This window comes from Maniola jurtina, chromosome 21, assembly GCF_905333055.1.
Source record: "Maniola jurtina chromosome 21, ilManJurt1.1, whole genome shotgun sequence".
In the NCBI taxonomy this organism is placed as follows: domain Eukaryota; kingdom Metazoa; phylum Arthropoda; class Insecta; order Lepidoptera; family Nymphalidae; genus Maniola; species Maniola jurtina.
Genome location: NC_060049.1, coordinates 9,752,154 through 9,773,125, shown reverse-complemented (window position 1 = coordinate 9,773,125; position 20,972 = coordinate 9,752,154). Strand labels below are relative to the sequence as shown.

The 20,972-nt window shown below is 36.6% G+C and overlaps 3 protein-coding genes across 4 annotated transcripts; 1 reads left to right on the top strand and 2 right to left on the bottom strand.

Moving 5' to 3' along the window:
• Positions 1-8,390: 8,390 nt before the first annotated feature.
• LOC123876050 lies at positions 8,391-9,969 on the bottom strand. The gene has a single exon (XM_045922178.1). The coding sequence runs from the start codon at positions 9,240-9,242 to the stop codon at positions 8,391-8,393; it is 852 nt and encodes a 283-aa protein (XP_045778134.1). The 5' UTR covers positions 9,243-9,969.
• A 2,020-nt stretch (positions 9,970-11,989) lies between these two features.
• LOC123876159 lies at positions 11,990-14,883 on the top strand. Its single transcript, XM_045922323.1, has 2 exons — positions 11,990-12,329; positions 14,125-14,883. Exons 1-2 carry the CDS (start codon positions 12,062-12,064, stop codon positions 14,802-14,804), a joined length of 948 nt encoding a protein of 315 aa, XP_045778279.1. The 5' UTR covers positions 11,990-12,061; the 3' UTR covers positions 14,805-14,883.
• On the bottom strand, positions 12,641-15,162 carry LOC123876160 (protein ALP1-like). 2 transcript variants are annotated; one of them, XM_045922325.1, is made up of 3 exons: positions 15,080-15,162; positions 13,539-13,753; positions 12,641-13,274 (listed from the first exon to the last, which is right to left on the bottom strand). In XM_045922325.1, exons 1-3 carry the CDS (start codon positions 15,097-15,099, stop codon positions 12,865-12,867), a joined length of 645 nt encoding a protein of 214 aa, XP_045778281.1. In that variant the 5' UTR covers positions 15,100-15,162; the 3' UTR covers positions 12,641-12,864. The 2 variants fall into 2 exon arrangements, with proteins under 2 accessions (XP_045778281.1, XP_045778280.1); XM_045922324.1 differs by having other exon boundaries at positions 12,641-13,753.
• Between the last annotated feature and the right edge of the window lie 5,810 nt (positions 15,163-20,972).

Genomic DNA, 20,972 nt, shown 5'->3' with positions numbered 1-20,972 from the left:
ACTTGAAGAAGAAGCTGTGAAGGTGGAAAATGGGCAAGAAATATTCTAAGAAAAAGGAAGAGACCATCGTGGTGGCGCAAAACGCAAATGGCGAAGCCAGCGCTAGTCGCCTATATTCAGAGCTGGAGCTCAGTGATATTTTGTTAATTGTGGTGTTGACGATAATGCTCATGGCTATTATGTGGTACTTCTATAAAAGGTGTCAAGAAAAATCAATAAATATTCTACGAAGAGAAATGAATGCAGGCCATCAACGTTGTAACAAGGCCCCCGGAGATGGTGACTTCAGCACATATTTGAGCCGCGCGAAGCGACGTTCCGAGAAATTTAGCCGACGTGACCCGACCCAGTGTTTATGAACAGTGTACTATCAGACAGTGAAATATACTGTGACATTTTTTTTTCTGAGAACTGCATCGGTTACCTAAGTGTGAACTTATAAAAATTACTATATGGAATTGGAACAATTAGATACAATAGTAGTGGAGTTAACTCAAATAAGGACTTATTTAATTAAAATCGGACCTACCAGCAGAAAAGGGGACTTGGTAGTGAAAAAGAAACTTCAACAGACTAGATGGAAACAAGGTAAGTTTTGATTTGAAAACCGCGGTAAACTTGTTGCCTATAATGACCGACGACGAAAGTGTTCCGTTCATTCTCGACGATTACACGACATACGCTCCACTTGAGCAAACGTTTTATTTCTATCATCACCAACACCCAATCCTCCACAGATGAGTAAACGTTCTTCTGCCGATATACAAGATCTTGTAGGGGTTTAGGCTTAGTAATGAAACCAATATAATTGTCGAATAAAAACACAGGTTTGCGAGTCGCGATTACAATCGTGTTTGTATTCTTTACTCTATGTTGTTCAGTTGATGCTCATTATGGGCTTTAATGACAGAAAACAATAATTAATTCATAAAATATAATAAGATGTTTTAAAATATACATAAAATATACAACTGAAATTTAAAAAAAAAAAAACAATCAAATGTCATAGTCAATTGCTACTTTGAGTTTTGAATTTTGATGGTTTTAACTTACTTGCCTTTCTGACTTGCTTTGCGTTTGGATAGAGTTAAGAGTGTTTTTTTTTCTGGTTACTTTTATTTGCTTTTTTTCTACGACTGTATTATAACAACGGACTTCGATTTCTGCACCCCTCGATTACCTGGCTTTGATTTACGGACTTTGGAACGCTTAACCGACTACTTTGGCACTATGGAACTGGACTCTGGATTTTGCGTGAATTGTGGCTCAGCTAGTGGTGCGATGGTATTGCAAGATGATCGGATTCTTAATTGCATACGGCAATGGACTGCTCCCCGATTAGTAAGTTTTTATTAACAATTTTGTATTTTACGCACTACCTTTTGCATCGGGGCCGCACCTTGCCACGGATGGGGCATCCATTGCATACTTGTACATGAACTCATTCATGTGTGACCGAGCTGCCATTTGCCATGGCCACATCAAAGACTGCATTTCGTTGGACATTTCAACTCTACCACTGTGCTATATGAATCAACTTTTATTGTATTAACTCATACCTTAGCAATTTATTTAGTTGAAAACTCTAGTGGTTTCTAGGAAGTGCCTAGGTTTGAGGACTCCCCGGACAATGATTGTATAGTATTTATTTAATAGACTAGACACTAAACAACAATTCAGAGAGCTAGTTGAAGAATTGCCTGATTTTCAAGAACGAAATAAAGCTCTTGGTGCCTATTTAATAAAACTTAGGACAGGGGATTCAGATGATAGAATTGCTACTTTGTTAAATATGGGAAGAAGCACATTAACAAAACTTCTAAATAAAACTCGAGATCTTATGGTGGAGAACTTCGTACCTCAACATTTAGGTCTAAATCATATTACGACAAGAGGTGTAGCAGAAAGAAACCTATATATTCCTGATTCCCTCTTTGGAAACCCAGGGAGTAGAATAGAGGACAGAAAAGCAATTACAGTAATGGATGGGACCTATGTATACAATCAAAAAAGTAGCAATTACCAAAAAGGACATATTCTCTGCATAAATATAGGAACCTTGTCAAACCATTCCTCATCGTATGTTGTGATGGCCATATAATCGATGTACTGGGCCCCTATCCTGCCACCAAATCTGATGCAGATATTTTAAGAGAGGAGTTTAGTGATGCATCTAAACCTTTGCCTCAATATTTCAGAGAAGGGGATGTTTTAATTTTAGACAGGGGGTTCACAGATGCTATTCCTTTATTGGAAAGCCTACGGTACTCGGTGCACTACCCTCTGTCACTGCAACAGGGTGAATCTCAAATGTCTACCGAAAATGCCAATGAATCTCGTAAAGTTACATTATGTCGCTGGGTTGTAGAAGTGGTGAATGGTAGATTTAAAAGAGATTACAAGTTGCTGCGACAAGATTTTTTTAACAAAGCATCAAGACATTTAATGAATGATTTTAAGGTCGCAGCAGCTCTTATAAATAGATTTCACCCTGTTTTGGTAGACAGAGAGGATGCCCGAGAAATTGTTTCTATAATACAGGAGAAAATGTTCTCTGAAAATAGGCTGGCAGATTTTGTGGACCAGCATGGTTTGAACAGGAGAAGGGCACAGTTTGTTGACATAATTGTCGAAAGAGACAATTTAAATGATTTTCCACGTATGGAATTTAGTGATCTTATATTGATACCGTTGGGAATATACCAATTGAAACAGGCCCGGTCATACTACGGGGAACATGTGCGACAGGACGGTTCTTATACCATAGAGGTATGCAGGGAGGTAGACGAAGAATTGACTAATGATCTCCAAATACTTGAAAACTCAAATACATGGCTTTTAAGAGGAAAAATTCAAAGCCGCCACATTGTTTATATTTTGATAGACAGCAACGAAACTGGCAGAGATGCTATCAAGCAATACTGTTGTAGTTGCGTGGTTGGGCGTAGAACTGTAGGTTGCTGCGCCCATGTGATATCAATAATTTGGTACTTGAGCTGGGCAAGATACCAAGATAATGTAACTCCCCCAGCACAGTTCTTAGATAGCATTTTTCTCAATAGTTAAAGATCTCTAACTGTTGAGAAAAATGTTATATGTTATGTTCTGTTAAAAGATAACTAATAAATAAATGATTTAACTTTATACAATGAAGCATTTTCTTATTTCATTTACCCCAAACAAATGTTGTCTAATACATACCATAATATAAATGGTTTACATATTATGTAGCATGAAGTAACTTTAAGTTTAGCATCAATAAATAATTTAAAATAACCTTTGTAGTAACTCTCAATTTATCTTTCATTATGATTATCATCTATCGCACCGGTCTACAACTAGACATGGATCTCCCATTGGAATGAGAAGGGGTAAGGCCATAGTTCACCACGCTGCTCAAGTGTGGATTGGTTGACTTCACACACTTGGGACCAAAGTTCTAACCACTAGAGTCGAGACTACCACTATTCTCGTAGTGTAAGTAATAATTCTACACACTACCAAATAGGTTTAGTAGAAAAGTGATAAAAGTATATAGGAACTACTAATTTAATTCAGTCATTCATATTTATAAAACATAATTCATACTTAATAGATACCAAGCTTTGTTTACCTACCTACTTACCTCTTACGAATGAATATCCGAGTAGGTACCAAATAAGTAAAATGAGTACCTATCTACCTACCTAAACCAAAGCTATTTTGACAGCATTTAACAGAAACCTCAAAGACATAGGTATGCATAAATAAGGACCTACCTAATGAAACCCGAAACTGAAACGGGACTAGCGAGGTAAAATATAACCTCAAAATCGAAAACATTTTTGATAATAACTAAATTCTCAGAAGTGTCCGTTGTTTCAATCTACTTTCGGGGATTTAAAGAGGTTTTTTTGAACCCGTTAATCAATATTTGATGACTGTTGGTTTTTAGGCAAAACTTGTATGGAGGCAGAACAATGTCCTTTAAATACTTTTCTAGGATAATGAGGACCTCTTCAACTTCGTAGAAAAAGCGCATGCTGAGCCATCCAGCAGGAAAAGGCGAAATAACGATGATCTCTATACATATATCAAGATTCCTGCGCGAGGAAATAAAATGATTAAAATAGAGTTTTGATATTAGCAATAGCGAAAACTCTGCTAACTTAGAAGTTTCGGTGCAACATGTAGTCACGTGTAGGCGTTTGATGACGTTTACATCAAAACAAAAGAAATAATAGAACAAATTCAACAAAATATAGGGAAAAATGTCTCATAATAACAAATTATTTAAATGTAAGAATTACATATTTATGTATCTTTTGTCAAAATTGTTTTATGTATCATATTTAAGTAATTAATGATAACAATGATGTAAAAATATTCATGTTTCAATAAATTATCTGTTATTCTTAGAAGTTTTCAAGTCTGATAGATTATAATATATCTTTTTATTAATAAAGCATTTATTAATGTTATCGAAATCAATAAATAAATAATAGAAGTTTATTTAGTTCACATTATTATCTCCATTAGAAAATAAGTTTTTTTATTTGTTTGAATGGTTAAATTTTATCTATTCAAATTCATCCATTCAATGTCATCTTTTCATTAACAATATTAAATTAAAATATTAATTTGGAATAGGTAAGTACTTTGTTTTATGTCTATTCATATAAAATGATGATTGCAATAGATGGATGGCGTCGTATTCTAATAAAACATATTCAATAAATACATTTTGACTTTTCGAATATATCAATTTTATCTATTCAATTTCATTTACTCATTTACATCGATTCAAATAGACAAATAGATAAACTTCATATATTCAATTTCGTATATTTATTGACATCTGATTGAATAGCTAAATTGCATCAATTCCAATAGATGGGTAGCGTCGTATTCTAATAAAACTTATATTCAAGAATTATATTATTATTATTTATATTTTGATCTATTTGAATATATCAATTTCATGAATTCAATTTCATTTACTCATTTACATCGATTCAAATAGATAAATTTTATCTATCCTAATAGATGAGACATCTATTCTAATAGAGTAGTAGGTATAATTGGGGTATATGGATTTCCTGTGATCCAGATACCCCAATTATACCTACTACTCACAGCGTAACATGCTTGATGCGCACACGCTCGATGCGAATGTTACATTACACCTCGTAACGTTGGTCAGTACCCACCTAACAGTTATAAAATTTCTTCCATCGGTATGATAATGACCACTCAATCTTTTTTCACTCGTAAATAGGTCTATCCAATAGATTCGGTTTTTTTTCGTTTCTTTTTTTCTAAAAGAAGAACTAAAGCCAGCGTAAGCAGTGTTGTCTCAACCGACGCCATGGTACAACTGAAGAAGAGGAGTTTCTGATCAAAACGCAAAAGCTACAAGCGACTACAGCGCGTATACACGCGCAGTAGAGGCGCGTTTCACGATCGCACCGTGTGCTTAGATTTTATAAGGTAGCATTCAAATCTCATATGAAGCGCGTATACGCGCGTCATCTGCGCGTATAAAATACGCCGTGTGCTAGGGCTCGTACCACCTCCATCAGATCCTAAAGAAGCATTCCTTTTATTAATTGATGACGATTTATTAGATCTTATTGTTTGAGATACGAATGCAAACGCATTAAGAGTGGGTACTGCAGAGAATGTGAAGCGAAACTCAAGGATGAAAAATTGGAAAGATTTAACTAAAGAAGAACTGCGGACATTCCAAGGACTCCTTCTTCACACTGGAACAATTCGACTAAACCGTTTAAGCGATTATTGGAAACGCCACTATTTATTTAATATTCCATGCTTCGGACAATTCATGTCTCAAAATCGCTTGTTACTGATATTACGATGCCTGCATTTTACGTCTACATCAAGTGAGAAAGACCGGAAAGCCATAGAAAATCTAAAATGGAAGAGATATGGGTGCTATGCACATACTCTAAACTTATCTTATCAGTCACGCGTGCGTTGAATCCTGTGGACGTACAAATTAAAAAAATCGTCGCATATTTTAAACGCAGTAAGTTATCCTTAGATATGCTTCTCAGCTACCGAATTCGGAACATGGCAGACAGCGGAGAGTTTGGTGCAACAAGTTCGAACTCGCTGGAACTCAACATTTTTCATGTTACAAAGATTTTGCCTGTTAAGAGAAGCGGTTAACAGGGCTCTCTCTGTCACTCGTTTCATACAATCGTAGTTCCAATTTCATTTGAATATTAAGCAATCAAAGTCCATGAAATTTTGCAGACATATTCTAGAAACTAATATCTGTGTCTGTGGTGTTTTAGATTTTTCTAAAAATATGTAGTTTTAAAATTACAGGGGCTCAAAGATTTGTATGAAAATTTTTAAGACCGCGTAACTTTGAAACCGAATATTTTAACAGAAATCTGGAAAACCACAGACATAGATATTAGCTTCTAGAATATGTCTGCAAAATTTCATGGACTTTGGTTGCTTAATATTCAAATGAAATTGGAACTACGATTGTATGAAACGAGTGACGGAGAGAGCCCTCTTAAGTGCATGGCAATGATAGATAAAGACTGGCCTGTAATTTCCACAGACGAATGGGAAACAGTGAACCAGCTGTGTGAAATCTTGAAGCCTTTTGAAGAGGTGACTTGCTCCATTAGTGGTGACTTGTACGACTATATGACCGGTAGTTTAGTAATAGAATGACTGCCTAAAATCTATTTGTGAAGACTTTTTGGAAAAGACGGATTATAACCATTTTCAACCTGTCGTGAAACAAATTCTAGCACCCTTGAAAAACAATATTTTATTTTATTTTTATTGGTTTTGACTAACTTTTAGACGATTTCTGTATTAATTTATATTATGATATTATATACATCTGGAAAATAAGATAATCCCGAGCTTCTATACTTATTTTCACTATTTTATCTCGCTCTAAACCTCTTGTCCGCCACACCGTACACTGTCGATTACTACGTGAAGTATACACTATACAGGGTGGAATTTTGTAATGCCACCTGAAGGGAAAGTACTCTAAAATATACTGTAGATAGAAAATTTTACTCAAAGAAAACATTCCTTTACTTTTGAATAGAAAGAAAACTGCATTCAAAGATTTTCGAAAATTCGCTTGCCACACCCGGGAATCGAACCGACTAAAATCTGTAAAAATTACAACCTGCACTTTTATTGCACCGATCGTTAGGATCAATTATAATGATGAAATCTCTAACAAACTTGATAAATTAAATGAAAGGAAAACCATGAAATCTGGACTTATAAATTCAATAAGTCAAGTTAAAGCTCTTTAACCCGGCGTCATTCAGGTTGGGTCAAAATGACCCGGAGTGTTTTAAAACGCCTGTATTTTTTTATTTACGCGAGCGACGTTGCCGTTCTTCTCAGTAGCTGGCGCCAACGATATGTTCTATGCGGTTTTAAACAGAAATTAGTCGGACGACAGCCGCGGTGGGAGCTACACCTGCGTAATTCTCAAAAAAGTAAATTATGACTTAAAATATATAAATAGAATTCGCAGTGCATAAATTATTAAAAGTTGGTTTCCTTAATGCTGGTTCCTTAGGAACTCGGCATGAGGAATTTGTAGTGGCTATGGATCGGTTTAACGTAGATATAATGGCGATTAATGAGACATGGCTGCGGGCGGACGAGGATGGGCGCGCGCCTTCTGTACCAGGATATCGTCTGCAACACGTACCACGTCCGGACACGGTGCGCGGGGGCCGCGGGGGAGGGTCGGGTTCTACATCAAGCGAGGTTTAAGTGTACGCACTTGTAAGGTGCCACGACATGAGTCTGTTGAGCAAATGTGGATTAGTATAAAAATCAATGCATTTAGAATAGCAATTGGCACGGCGTACAGACCGCCATGGTTCGACACAGACGTCTTTCTTGATGTAATGGCCGAGAGTATTCAGTCTTTGTCGAGTTATGATAAAATTTGTGTCTTGGGGGATTTTAACATAAATTTCAGAAGGAAAGGCGATGCTAAGACTAAAAAACTTATCTCATTTTTGGATATAGTTCAATTAACGCAAGTAGTTAACACTTCAACCCATTTTACAGAAAATAGAGAAACATTAATTGACATTATTTGTACCGATATTCCTGTAGTTAATGTTAGCGTTTGGCCTATACCCACATTAAGCAGTCATGCTTTTCTTGAGTGTACACTAAATCTCAAGAAAAAGAAAATTCCACCGAAGTTAGTAACTCACAGGTCACTACAGAATATACTTCCTTTATTTTTGCTGTAGCTGCCAACACCGATATGTCCGCGCCAGTGTCCACGAGGAAACGTTCATGAGAGTCGCGATCGTGAACGCAGAGGCGATTGCTGGTACTTGAGACACCGACGTCCGCCACCGTCGGTGTCGAAGCTAGTTTTCCGACGATTTGTTCTTTCGAGCGCAGGGTGATTCGCAGCGTTTTGCTTTTTCGCCGAACTTGTAGTGGTACCAACATTCCCGTGTGTTGTCACCGGCTTCCCTTGGACGTCTTGATGAGGATGCTGGTCGAGAACGAGAGCGGTAGCGTAGGTTGCGGAAGCGTCGAGACATACGATGCGTAGGGCGGCCACGTTCTCGTAGTTCGGCGATTTCTAACGTGAGCTTTTCGAGTTTCGCCAAGATTTCTGAATTTGTAGGCTCACGGCTGCTAGTTGGTGGTGCCGCTGGGGTCGACACTACTGCAACGGTGCCGGTGGAGGTGCTTCCAGTGTACTCCATCATCTGATCCGCCATTGCTGCCAGTGTGTCCAGTGAAGATTCCTTATTGACGGAGAGGACACAGCGACTCTGGGGTGACAGATGGTTGAGCCATTCAATTTTTAAACCTTCCTCTGTAATCAGGCCATTGTCGAGTTCTCGCATCTTCCGTAGCAATACGCTGGGCTTCTGGTCACCGAGTTCTAGGCCGCTGATTAGTTTCTGGAAGTTCTGGACCTCTGACTTTTCATACACCGTGAGCAGCCTGGACTTGATTGCTTCATATTTTCCAGTTTCCGGCGGGTCGTATAATATGTCCGTCACGTGCTGTAGATCTATCGGCTCGAGCTTTTGCAGAACGTATCTGTATTTTTGATCGTCTGATGTTTTGAGTGGGTCGACGACTGCTTCAAACTGCACGAACCATGCCCTGGGTACGGCTCGCCAAAACGGAAGGAGACGTGATTGCACCGAGATTGCCGCTAGGTCCGCAAGTTTTTCCTCAGTAGCTTGGTTTTCTGTCATTTTCTCGGCTTCTTTTTGGTTTTCGCTTCGTCGGGGTAACCACTGTGGTGGATTCTTAGCGTGTTCTGATTGAAACCAACGATTGTCAGATGATCATTGATTTATTGAAAATACTAGCCTAATATATACACAAAAATTATTTACAAAATGAACTACACTAACAAGTAAAATCTTAAACCTAACCAACTCGGTGAGCCGGGATATGCGCATGCGCACGGCGTCAAGTAGGCTAATATAAAATGTGCCTAGTATAAAGTGCGCGGCTTGTGCGGCGCGCGCTCAGTTCTCGGTAGCCTCCGCGCAGTGAAGACGTCGTCGCCTCGAGATCGCCATACGCCTCGTGCTCAGTGTTCGTACCGCCGCCATGAAAGTAACATGTGCTCGTCGATAAAAATGTAGTGACAAAGTGGTTGCAGCAGCTCGTGGATCCTGGAGTGGTGTCTTCAGCGGCAGTGTATTCTGATATCGGAACCATCAATTTGCTTATGTAATCATCAACTGTGTTGGTAACCATCACATGCTATAATCATCCAGAAATACACTGACCGCTTCCACGATGTTGAGGTAAGTCGATATCACTTTATTTTCAATAAAATATCCGTTGTGAATGTCTCCCTCCGATAATAAAGTGAAGTTAATAAAGTGTTCCTTGAATTATTGCTATTTTATTTCTTCCTTTCCCGATACATCCCTGTCCAAGGTATAGGTACCGGTAAGGCGTTGGTTGAGGTAGTCGACGGGCTGGCGAGTGTGCAGGAACGACGAGTGTAAGTATCCCGTAAGTATGATGCACCCATACTCTTTTAAGGTAACCTGAATAGTCGACGCATTTTGTCAATTCTTGTGGAATCTGATCAGAATAAAACAATTTGTTGGTGAATCATTCGAAGAGCCTCCTGCAAAGATGCCCAATGTTCGTAGAAGATGCCAAGTGTGCCCTGCACAAAAAGACCGTAAAACAACGCACACTTGTCAAGGTTGCATCAGATATATTTGCCCCCAGCACATTGTATCTTTCTGCAGTGACTGTGTAAACAATGACGATTCAAATTAACTTTTTTGTACTTATTTTCAAAGAATTATTAGTAATTAGTAGGATATAGTCTAGGTGCCATTTGAAATCAAAAAGACTGGTAATTAGTTAGTTGAGTGATGAAACTGAAAGGGATCTCAATTTTGTTAACGTTTTTGTGAGTGTATGGAAAAGCTTGAAAACCTTGATTAAAAATTTTGATAACTATAATATTTATTCTTTTATTTTTAAGTTAAAGGTACAAACAGATCATGTAATAAGATAGATTACCGAAAATTTGAATAAACATGGAAATATCACATTTTACATATACGAGTCATATTGACCCACCTCAAAGTCCGTGTAACAATTTTCTACCACAATGACACCGGGTTAACTCAAAGATCCATCTGTTTACTTATATTAGTGAATAATAATAAATTATTATTGACGTCATTTATTCATTCAAATGACGATTTACTATTTAGCTAAGAGGATTGCAATTTGCACGAGTTTGTAATGCAGACTCCTTTCTTAGATGCAAGATGCAACATAACTCCATTTGAAGCAACTAATTAGTTTACCATTTTTTAAGTAAATAATTTCAGATTTCATGGTGTTCCTTTCATTTAATTTATCAAGTTTCTTAGAGAGATTTGATCCTTATAATTGGTCCTAACGATCTATGCAATAAAAGTACACGTTGTGATTTTTACAGATTTCAGTCGGTTCGATTCTCGGGTGTGGCAAGCGAATTTTCAAAAATCTTTGAATGCAGTTTTCTTTCTATTCAAAAATAAAGGAATGTTTTCTTTAAGTAAAATTTTCTATCTACAGTATTAAGAGTACTTTCCCTCCAGGTGGCATTACAAAATTCCACCCTGTATATTACACTAGTTGTCCGGTGTGACGAACATTGCCAAATACGCTACGATTAACACTTTTTTGTTACATTTATTGTTTTTTGCATAATACCACCCTGTATATTACACTAGTTGTCCGGTGTGACGAACATTGCCAAATACGCTACGATTAACACTTTTTGGTTACATTTATTGTTTTTTGCATAATATCGCAAGTGGTTGGATGTATTCTTCAATAAATGCTTGGTGTGGGTGTGTGTATGCTTAATTTTTTTTGTTTTGTTTTTTTAAAGAAGCATTTGCATGGACGCATTTACAAGATATTAGCTCTAGTACCAAAACATCGTGCCCCAGCTGAAGCTAGTAATAAATCAGATTCTGACGAAGAACTGCATGTTCCACCTTCACCAGATTCATATTTTTCATCTCCTGCACCTTCAATAGCTTCTTCTTTGGAACGGCTTAATTTATTAGACAGTGACGAATTTGAACGTGAAAGAAATTTTGAACCCTTACCTGTCGGTTTAACTCTAATATTGCAAGAAGTTATAAAAACACAAGTCACACTATACACGAGGAAGACAAAATATGCACAGCCTAGGATTACAATGTGCAATGTAGTCATCCCCTTAAGTAACAGCATCAAGATACTTGGCCTCAGCATCGACAAAAATCTAAACTTCATGCTACACATCGAAGAGGCAACCAACAGAGCCATAAATCTATACAAGGGAGTGTCCAAGACAGCAAGAGCGCATTGGGGCCTAAACCCAGAGATCATCAAAACCATATACTCGGCTGTAGTCGAACCCACAATCTTGTACGCGGTGAACGTTTGGGCCTAAGGGCCGAAACACATAAGCGCGTTGCGGCGCCGCGCCGCTGAAATCGGCAGTGCGCTATAGCGGTGCGGCGCCGCAACGCACGACGTGAATTCCAGCGTTATGACGTCATACTTGTTGACAAGGATGCAGTTTGTTTCTAACACTCTTGCAAACAACACGTGTCAACCGAGAAGCAGTTTTAAAATTAAAATGTCTGACGTTGACGTCGATCTGTTTATATCTTCGGTTCAGGAACACCGTTGTTTGTGGGATACTAGTGACGAAACCTATAAAGACAAATTTATAAAACAAGAAGCATGGAAAAGCATTTGTGAGATCGTTTATGTTGATTACAAGGAAAAAAACTCAACCGAAAAATCAAAACTGGGTAAGTAGTAACATATAGTCTTAGGCAATGATATTTTAAACTAAAGATAAGTTACGTTCATAGTAATTTACGTTTTAAATCTGTTCCTGTGTTTAAATCATTACCTCCCAGCAATCCAAAACTGCACACATTTGCAAGTTTTACTGATTAGCAAACCAAAAGATATGAAATAAAACGCAATTGAAAGAGATAGCTATAATTTTAATGGTTGCACTTCAAACGTTTCTTGTGCATAGAGTAACATTTATAGTCGTAGAGTGGACACTTGATTCAAAACTATTCAAAAGTACATAGATAAGAAATAAAACATCTTACAAAAGTAAATCACATTTATTGAAAATTTTAACAGTGAAATAATTAATAATGAAAGAAAAGAAATAAAATACACATTTTTAACCGACTTCAAAAAAGGAAGAGGTTACTCAGTTCGACCGTATATATGCTTTTTTTATGTTTGTTCACAACATGTTAAATAGTTTGAATCAAATGTATTAAGGTATTATTTGTATTTTGAACTGAGTAGGTATACGAACATTCATATTTTGTTTAATTGCCAACTTAGGGCGCCAACATCACTGGAAAAGTAATTACAAAAATCATTCCGTATTAGATGTGGGCTTAAATTATTTTCATTTGCTGTGGGCAAATGCAACATTTGCAGATCAGAATCATCAAAGATAATGTCATCGGTCGCTTGTACTCCATCTCGATTCAAAACAAAGTTGTGCATTACACAACATGCCTTGATAATGTCTGTCGCAAATTCGTATTGCACATTCATAGATCGATGAAATATGCGCCATTTATTGGCTAGGATGCCAAAAGCGCACTCGACATATCTTCGGGCACGACTCAGTCGATAATTGTAAACTCTTTGTTGTACCGACAAATGTTTTCCTGAGTAAGGGCGCATGACGTTATTCGAAATTGAGAATGCTTCATCTCCTACAAAAACAAATGGAGTTTCATTTTGAGAACCTGGTAAAGGCTTTGGTACAGGAATAGGTAATTTGCGTGTCATAATCAAATCATAAAGTTTAGAGTTCTGGAAAACGGTGGAGTCACTTTCCTTGCCATACGCTCCTATATCGACAAAAATGAATCTATATCTAGAATCTACAAGAGCTAATAAAACTATTGAATTATAGCCCTTATAATTGTAAAACAGTGATCCACTGTGCGCAGGACATGTAATACGGACATGTTTACCATCAAGAGCTCCTATGCAGTTAGGAAAATTTGCTTTCTTGTCAAACTCAATAGCGACATCTTCTAGAACCTGTTTTGTTATAGGAGGTATATTTTGACTTGATAGATGTTTCCATATGGCGCGACAAACTGTCCTTACAATTTTTGCTATTGTACTTGCTCCTCGGAAGTAATTCGTATGCATGGTTTTAAAGTCACTGCCGGTTGCTAGAAATCTAAAATGAAATAATAATTAGTAGGCAAATAATAAAATAATACAAATGTAGGTATAATCAAACTCAAACCGCGCAGGTAATAGTGTTGCTAAAGGAATAGATTTTCAAAGATAGACAGGTAGTTTTTCAAAGAAGTACTCAATAAATATTTTACATTATGGTTGTTCTAGGCAAAGTCAATCAGTTTTTAACTTGCCTAAGTCAAGAAAAAGCAGAAAATTATTCTTTTTCGGCGGCCAGCCATTTATATGAAATTGGATGGACCGAAAGTACTTATGAAAGTTATATCAAATTTTATATGTAGTATAAATGGAATCTAGGGAATTTTAGTCTTTATTACTATTTTTCACTTGTGAAGTTTTTTGTTGCAGGTAATGATTTAGTCAAGAAGTGGAAGGCCATAAAAGATAATTTTGCTAAATATCAAAAAAAACTAAAAGATGCCAATCGATCAGGAGCTGGAGCTGCAAAAATTAAAGAATATCACTTGAATAAACAATTACAGTTTTTGAAAAAGGTTTCACAAAATGCAACTGATTCCAGTTTATGCGTAGCGGAAGGAGATATTGAGAATGAAATAACGGCATTGCCTCGTTATAAAAGTCAACCACGAAAACGAAAGGCAGATGATAAGGATGATATTGAAGAAGATTTATTGGCAATATTAAAAACACCGGAGAATAGACATTTGCATTTTTTCAAGGGGATTTTACCATCTCTACAATCGTTAAATGAGAATCAAACATTGATATTTCAAAGTCGGGTGCTTCAAATATTAACCGACATTCTTCAACCTTCAATTCATCAAAATACACATCACGGCTATAATCAAGAATATCAGCATCAGGGTTACAATCAAGGATATTCAACTATGAGATACGATAATACGGTTCAGAGTGGCTACCACACTTCTACTCCTGGAAGTTCGATTACTGAACAGAGGACTACCTCATCATCAAACCAACAACGTCCAATAAATTCACCATTTTTACTGGACGAAACGTCAGCTACTTCCTATGTTTCACAAGATGAGGAGTTTGATTTTTCTTAAATTGATCATTACATTTTTTAAGGCCTATTAAAGTATTCTTAAAGTAAGAAAATTGTATAATGCAAAAAGCTTAATTTGATTCTGTCTTGTTTCATTTGAACCTGGCTTTGTACCACTAGGTACCCCCAAACCATGAACACTAGTGATGCAAAATTTTTATCGACACCCCGCTAGTACCACAGGTGTATAAAGCCAGGGGTACAAATAAAACTAAACATTTGATTCCGAGTGCCATAAACATCAATAAAAAAAAATAAGAAACCTATTTGTTTTACCTTAAAGTTAAGCCCAGCATTTCCAAAGCAGTAACTGGTTTTCTTCCTTTATTTTTTTTCTTCTGTATATATTTTGATAACTCGCTTAACCCTTAATAAGGCAAAGGAAAATAATTTCCCACTTAGTAATGCGTTCAAAAACATTTATTTTTACGTAACAGCTGGACCACAGACTGAATGAAATCATAAGGTACGCTTTTATGGTAAATTTTAAATTTCTTAAAACTGGCAACACACACCTATAATGTCACCTTGCACTGATATGTCAATTTCAAAGTGAAGTAACGAGGTTATTGTGAGTGAAAAGTTGAAATTATCGGACGTTAGAAAGAAAAAAACAATTTTTCTTTTACAAAAATTCCTGTAAGTAGAATATGCTTTCTGTATCATATAAAACAACTGTTTAGTGTTACTGTATATTGTTTTTATTTGTCTTAGAGTGATATTTCTCTGCGAAATGTTCAAATAAATAAGTGGGAAAATAATTCCCATTGCCCGATTGCAGTATTATGGATTACGCATACGGCATATATATATAGAAATAAATTTAACTTCTTTTTCTGTCCTTTTCTTGATACTCTTTGTGTCCATTCCTCTTCAGAACCCATGTCACTTACAGGTTTTCTTTTGTTTGTAGTGTTCGTCAGCAATGAATAAGAAAAAAAATAAAATTCTTAGTGATCGGGAGGTGGAAGAAATCGTCAACAACCTTTCCGATTTATCCGATCTTGATTCCGACGATGATGTTTATTATCAGACAGCACCTGTGACCAGCCCGGCAGATTACTGCAATTTGCCTGAAGATATTATTATTGAAAGGCGTCTTGAAGAGCTTTTCGGTGTTCGAGAAATATCGGAAGAAAATATAGATATTGTAGACCGAGAACTATATTCAGTTAGTTGTCTAAAAGATATTTTAGAAGAAAATTGTCCTGACAGTAGTGTGGGTGACACAGCAGGACAATTATCTGGTGATCAACTAACAAAAGCAACAGATGAACATATGCAAGAAGAAAGGGGACAGGATCTTACTGAAAGAGAAATTGAAATACAGCAATGTTTTGAGGAGATTTATGAAGACAATCATCCAATTCAGGCAGATGACACAAATGCTGGACCGTTAAACATAAATTATTATGAAACTGAAAATCAAACATTGCAATGTCAAAGAATTGTCAATGTATCCAGAACAAGACAACCACGAGAGTGGAAAATTGAAAAGGAAATACATAGTGTTCCAGAGTTTATTAATCCCATTCGTCCACAATCAACATATAATCACAAAACTCAGCCAATTTATGTTTTTGAAAAGTTTTTCCCGGAGTATCTAGTACAAGTTATAGTAGAACAAAGTAATATATACGCAGCACAGAAAAAGAGTAACAATTTTACACCTATATCAGCAGAGGAATTGAAAGCATACTTTGGAATATTGATTATGATGGGTCTCAACCCTTTGCCTGATATGGACTTGTACTGGTCAAATGACCCTTTTTACAACAATCCAGAAATATCAAAAATTATGCCCATTAAAAGATTTAAAAAAATTACGGAGAACCTACATATTAATAACAATGAAAATGAACCAGATAGAAGCTCACCAGATTATGACAAATTGTTTAAATTAAGACCTATGATAACAGAACTAAATAAAGTGTATCAGGAAGAAACAGCAAATTCGAGTCATCAGTCAATCGACGAATGCATGGTCAAATTTAAAGGGCGATCCAGTCTAAAACAATATATGCCGAAAAAACCAATCAAACGTGGATTTAAAGTATGGGCACGTTGTGACGCCAAAACTGGCTATTTATACACATTCCAAGTATATACTGGGAAGGGAGACAACATGGAAGACGAAGGACTTGGATACAATGTGGTAATGAAACTTGCTACTGACCTTCCTGAAAACACACTGCTAGCATTTGACAATTTTTTTACTGGCTGCAACCTTATGGAAGACTTGTACAAAAAGAAAATTTTTGCTGTTGGCACTGTACGAGCGAATCGGAAAGATCTTCCAAATATAATGAAAAAATCACAGCCAAAACATCTTAGGCTACAAAAAAATCAGTTTGCAGCTGTAACTGCTAAACCTATTACAGCCATTAAATGGCTTGATACTAGAGATGTTAACGTTCTTACAACTGCCCACCATCCAACTGACACAGTATTAGTAAAACGAACTCAGAAAGATGGAACAAAGAAGGAAATCCTTTGCCCCAAAGCTATCGCTTGTTACACGCTCACTATGGGCGGAGTTGATCGTTTTGATCATTTCCGATCATCGTATCCGATCAACCGCAAATGTAGAAAGTTCTGGATGCGATTGTTCTTTTTTATGTTTGATGCTTCAATAATCAACAGCTACATCACTTACAGCACTACACACGTTGTGAATACGCATTCTCATAGAGAGTTTAGATTGCGATTAGCTCGAGGGTTGGTTTCAAACTTTACAAGTAAAAAAAATCGGCAGGTTGTTTTCAAAAACAAGAAGGGCTCTAACTTCGGCGTACCAGATGAAATTCGCCTCCTCAACGTTGGGATTCACCTCCCTGAAGAAGGAAATACCTACAAACGATGTCGTTTTTGCAGCACCAAGAAGGAAGAAAAGAGAACAAAAATATTATGTACATTTTGCCAAGTTGCACTATGTGCAAAAAAATGTTTTAAGTCTTTTCATGAGGCTTCTCCTCAGGAATAATTTTATTTGTACTTTATTCATGAATTTTATTTAATTTCCTTTATTTCGTTTAATTCAGTGATTACAGTCTTTTCGTGTTTAATTTATCTCATCTCTATATCAAATTTCATTCCCATTCAATTTAAGCCCTATTCAATTTCAAATCTACCCGCAGGTTGGGAAATTCCCAACAAATTGGCCACCCTGCACGGTTGTGTCAAACATTTCGCTTCACGCAAGTTTTTTTATCGAAAATTTACGTTTCTAACCTAAAAATATACGTATATTCGTATTTTTAGTTAAAAAACCGCGCGTCCGACAAAAAAATTGTTTCGGAGACATCAAATACCCTTTAAGACGCCCGGCCCGTGTAAACTCATCTTTAATCTATCAGGGCGGCACATTTCAATAGCCAACCCTTTGCATTTATAATATTATGTACGAGTAGTAGGAATACCTTTAATTTTTTTTTGCAATAATAAATATCGGAAGCAAAGTCAGCAGCCAGCGCTATATTTGAATAGTAATAAAAACTATTATAAAAACAAATAACCTTAACAGGCAAAGGGAATTATATTCCCACTTTCTTACACTTATGACAAGCATAATCGGGCAAAGGGAATCATTTTCCCACTGCAAAAAAAGGTATTTCCCCCCTCTCCCACTACTTTTAAATGTATTTTTTGGATTCTCCAGCATTAAATTACCCTAAACACGCTTCTAATTTAAAGTTTACTATTACACAGGCTCGCGCCTTATTAAGGGTTAATAGCTCTTCAAATGATGATATACTCATTCTAAAGTAGGCAACAAATTTTTTTTCGTCTATCTTTAATGCTTCGTATTTTTTAGAAAAGAACTCGCCATTTGGATTCATACCCTTACTTAATGGATGTATCCAGTATCTTCTTTGCCGTATTTTTAAGATAGAATAATGTCTTCTTAATAACAAATAAGCAATAAGTTTATTACGATCCATCGCAGAGAGACGTCTATCCACACTCAAAAATCACGAGAAAATGGTTGCCCTACCATAATGCCCTGTTTCGCGACGCCGCAACGCGGCAACGCAACTGCCGATTTTGGCGTTGCGGCGCCGCAAAAATAAGCAGTTTGCGTTATGTGTTTCGGCCCTAAAAGAATATAGGAAATAGAGAAAATAATTAATAAGAAAAAAAAATTAATTATAATCTATACTAATATTATAAAGAGGAAACCTTTGTATTTTTGTATTTTTGTATGTTTGTATCATATGGCTCAAAAACTACTGGACCGATTTAAAAATTTCTTTTACCATTACTTAGAGGGATTCTTCCGAATCCGTATAGGCTATATTTTATCCCGGAAAATAGATAGGATTTTTCGTGATAGTGAAAATTGTGGAGTAAGGCGTCGAAAAAACTGCCGTACGTTAACGATTCTCGCGAACGCTGCCTGAATGGTTAGAGATGTATGGTTGACTTCTATAGAAAGTTGTAGAACTCAATAATGCCTACAAAAAAGTCCGCGATAGTATAAATTACATAGAACTTTGAAATGAAATTAATCCAGCTTTATTCTTTCAGAACACAATATACTCCCAAAGGAGTGTGAAGACACGGCAGAGTTTTTGCTAATTATGGACAAATTGTTCGATTCATTCAATGGTCACAGCTATAAGGAATCGGCAAAAAAATACAAAAGTTGTGTTAGAAAAAATTCTATACATTTCAAATTGTGGGAAGAATTAGAACCAATCCTAAAGTTCATTAAATTTAAAACTTGTATCAAAAAAAGGGATGGGTCTGAAGAAGTTAAATATGTGCAAGTGCCATCAGTAATTAACTGGTTAAATAATATAAAAAAATTCAAAGAAATGTTTGAATATTTAAATATAAACCATAAAATAACCAGCCTTTTGACGAGGAACTTTAATCAGGACCCATTAGAATTTTGATAAAAGAATTGCGGCCAATGTGATTGTAGCGACCATCATCACCGGCGCGGCGGCTGGACAGCTCGCTCACATTCCGCGGATCCCGATGATACCGACAGATTTGCCTATTTCCTTTAAAAGATTACAGTTTCCCGTCAAGGTATCGTTTGCCCTACAATAAATAAATCCCAGGGTCAAACTTTTTCAATGGTAGGCATCGATCTCAGAAAAGAGTGCTTTTCTCATGGCCAATAATTATATGTTGCACTTTCTCGAGTAGGATCTCTTGAAAACCAATATGTTTTAATGCCATCTATACTACTGCGAACATAGTGTATAGTGAAGCATTAAGGTAAAGAGAAAAAAAAAACAAAAAAAAATAATTTAAAACTTAAAAACAAAAATAAAAGAGTTAAGCAGGTACGAAACAAAGAAATGTAACACGAATAAAAAACCTATAAAAACATACATACAAAACAAAAATTTTTTTTCAGAGAGCTTAAAAAATAAATGTCCACCCGTGCGAAGCCGGAGCGGGTCGCTAGTTACGTATATATATTGTAAGAAGAGAGGTCTGAGAGCAGCCCTAGCTATGCCAACTTCACGTCATCGGGTTGGCTGGAACAGGAGTTGGTGCAGACTTCACTGCGTTATAGGGATCCGGTGCGGAACGGACGTGCGTTAATTAATTTTTGTGACACGAAATAAATAATATTGTTGGTACCTAGTGGTTTTTCTTTGTTAGTTCCACTCCTGATTCTGATTTTCCTTAAATCAGAAGTGGGATTATAAAGAAATCTCACGGCCTTTGTTCGCTCAGAGCTATCTTATTTAGTTAACTTCTTTTTATGATTTTTAAAAAAAAATCTCTTCGTTTCGATATAATTGCATAATTGCACCGCTGCATTAAAATCAGTGTTTAAATGCGATAGTTGTGAAATTTAATTCTACGTTTCGTGTGGTTAGTGTTAGTGCTAACGCAGTTAGGTAATATTTCGATTACTAACCATAGTTGAAATATTTTTGTGAAGCCCTTTGTTTAGAATACTGGGTACGATACTTGAGCCACCTTGAGGTGAGTGCGACGCGATTACGTCATGCCGGGGAATTTGAGCTCGCATCGACGACGTTCGGTATCGCGAGAAAGATCCCGAAGTACATCGCGCCCGTGTCGCTCCCGCGATCGAGAACGACATCGGAAATGTACTCGTGACGAAAGTATTGAAGCTAACAGAGGTTATGATTTAGAAAATCTAAAAGATTTGAAAAAACATGACCTGCCAAAGTTTCCA

Bases quoted from the DNA above. Each gene is read 5' to 3' on its own strand.
- LOC123876050 (XM_045922178.1), bottom strand. From the start codon at position 9,242: ATGACAGAAAACCAAGCTACTGAGGAAAAACTTGCGGACCTAGCGGCA.
- LOC123876159 (XM_045922323.1), top strand. From the start codon at position 12,062: ATGACGTCATACTTGTTGACAAGGATGCAGTTTGTTTCTAACACTCTT. The intron at 12,330-14,124 runs GTAAGTAGTAAC...TTTTTGTTGCAG, and splicing joins AACCGAAAAATCAAAACTGG to GTAATGATTTAGTCAAGAAG.
- LOC123876160 (XM_045922324.1), bottom strand. From the start codon at position 15,099: ATGCTGGGCTTAACTTTAAG. The intron at 13,754-15,079 runs GTAAAACAAATA...ATTTCATTTTAG, and splicing joins ATGCTGGGCTTAACTTTAAG to ATTTCTAGCAACCGGCAGTG.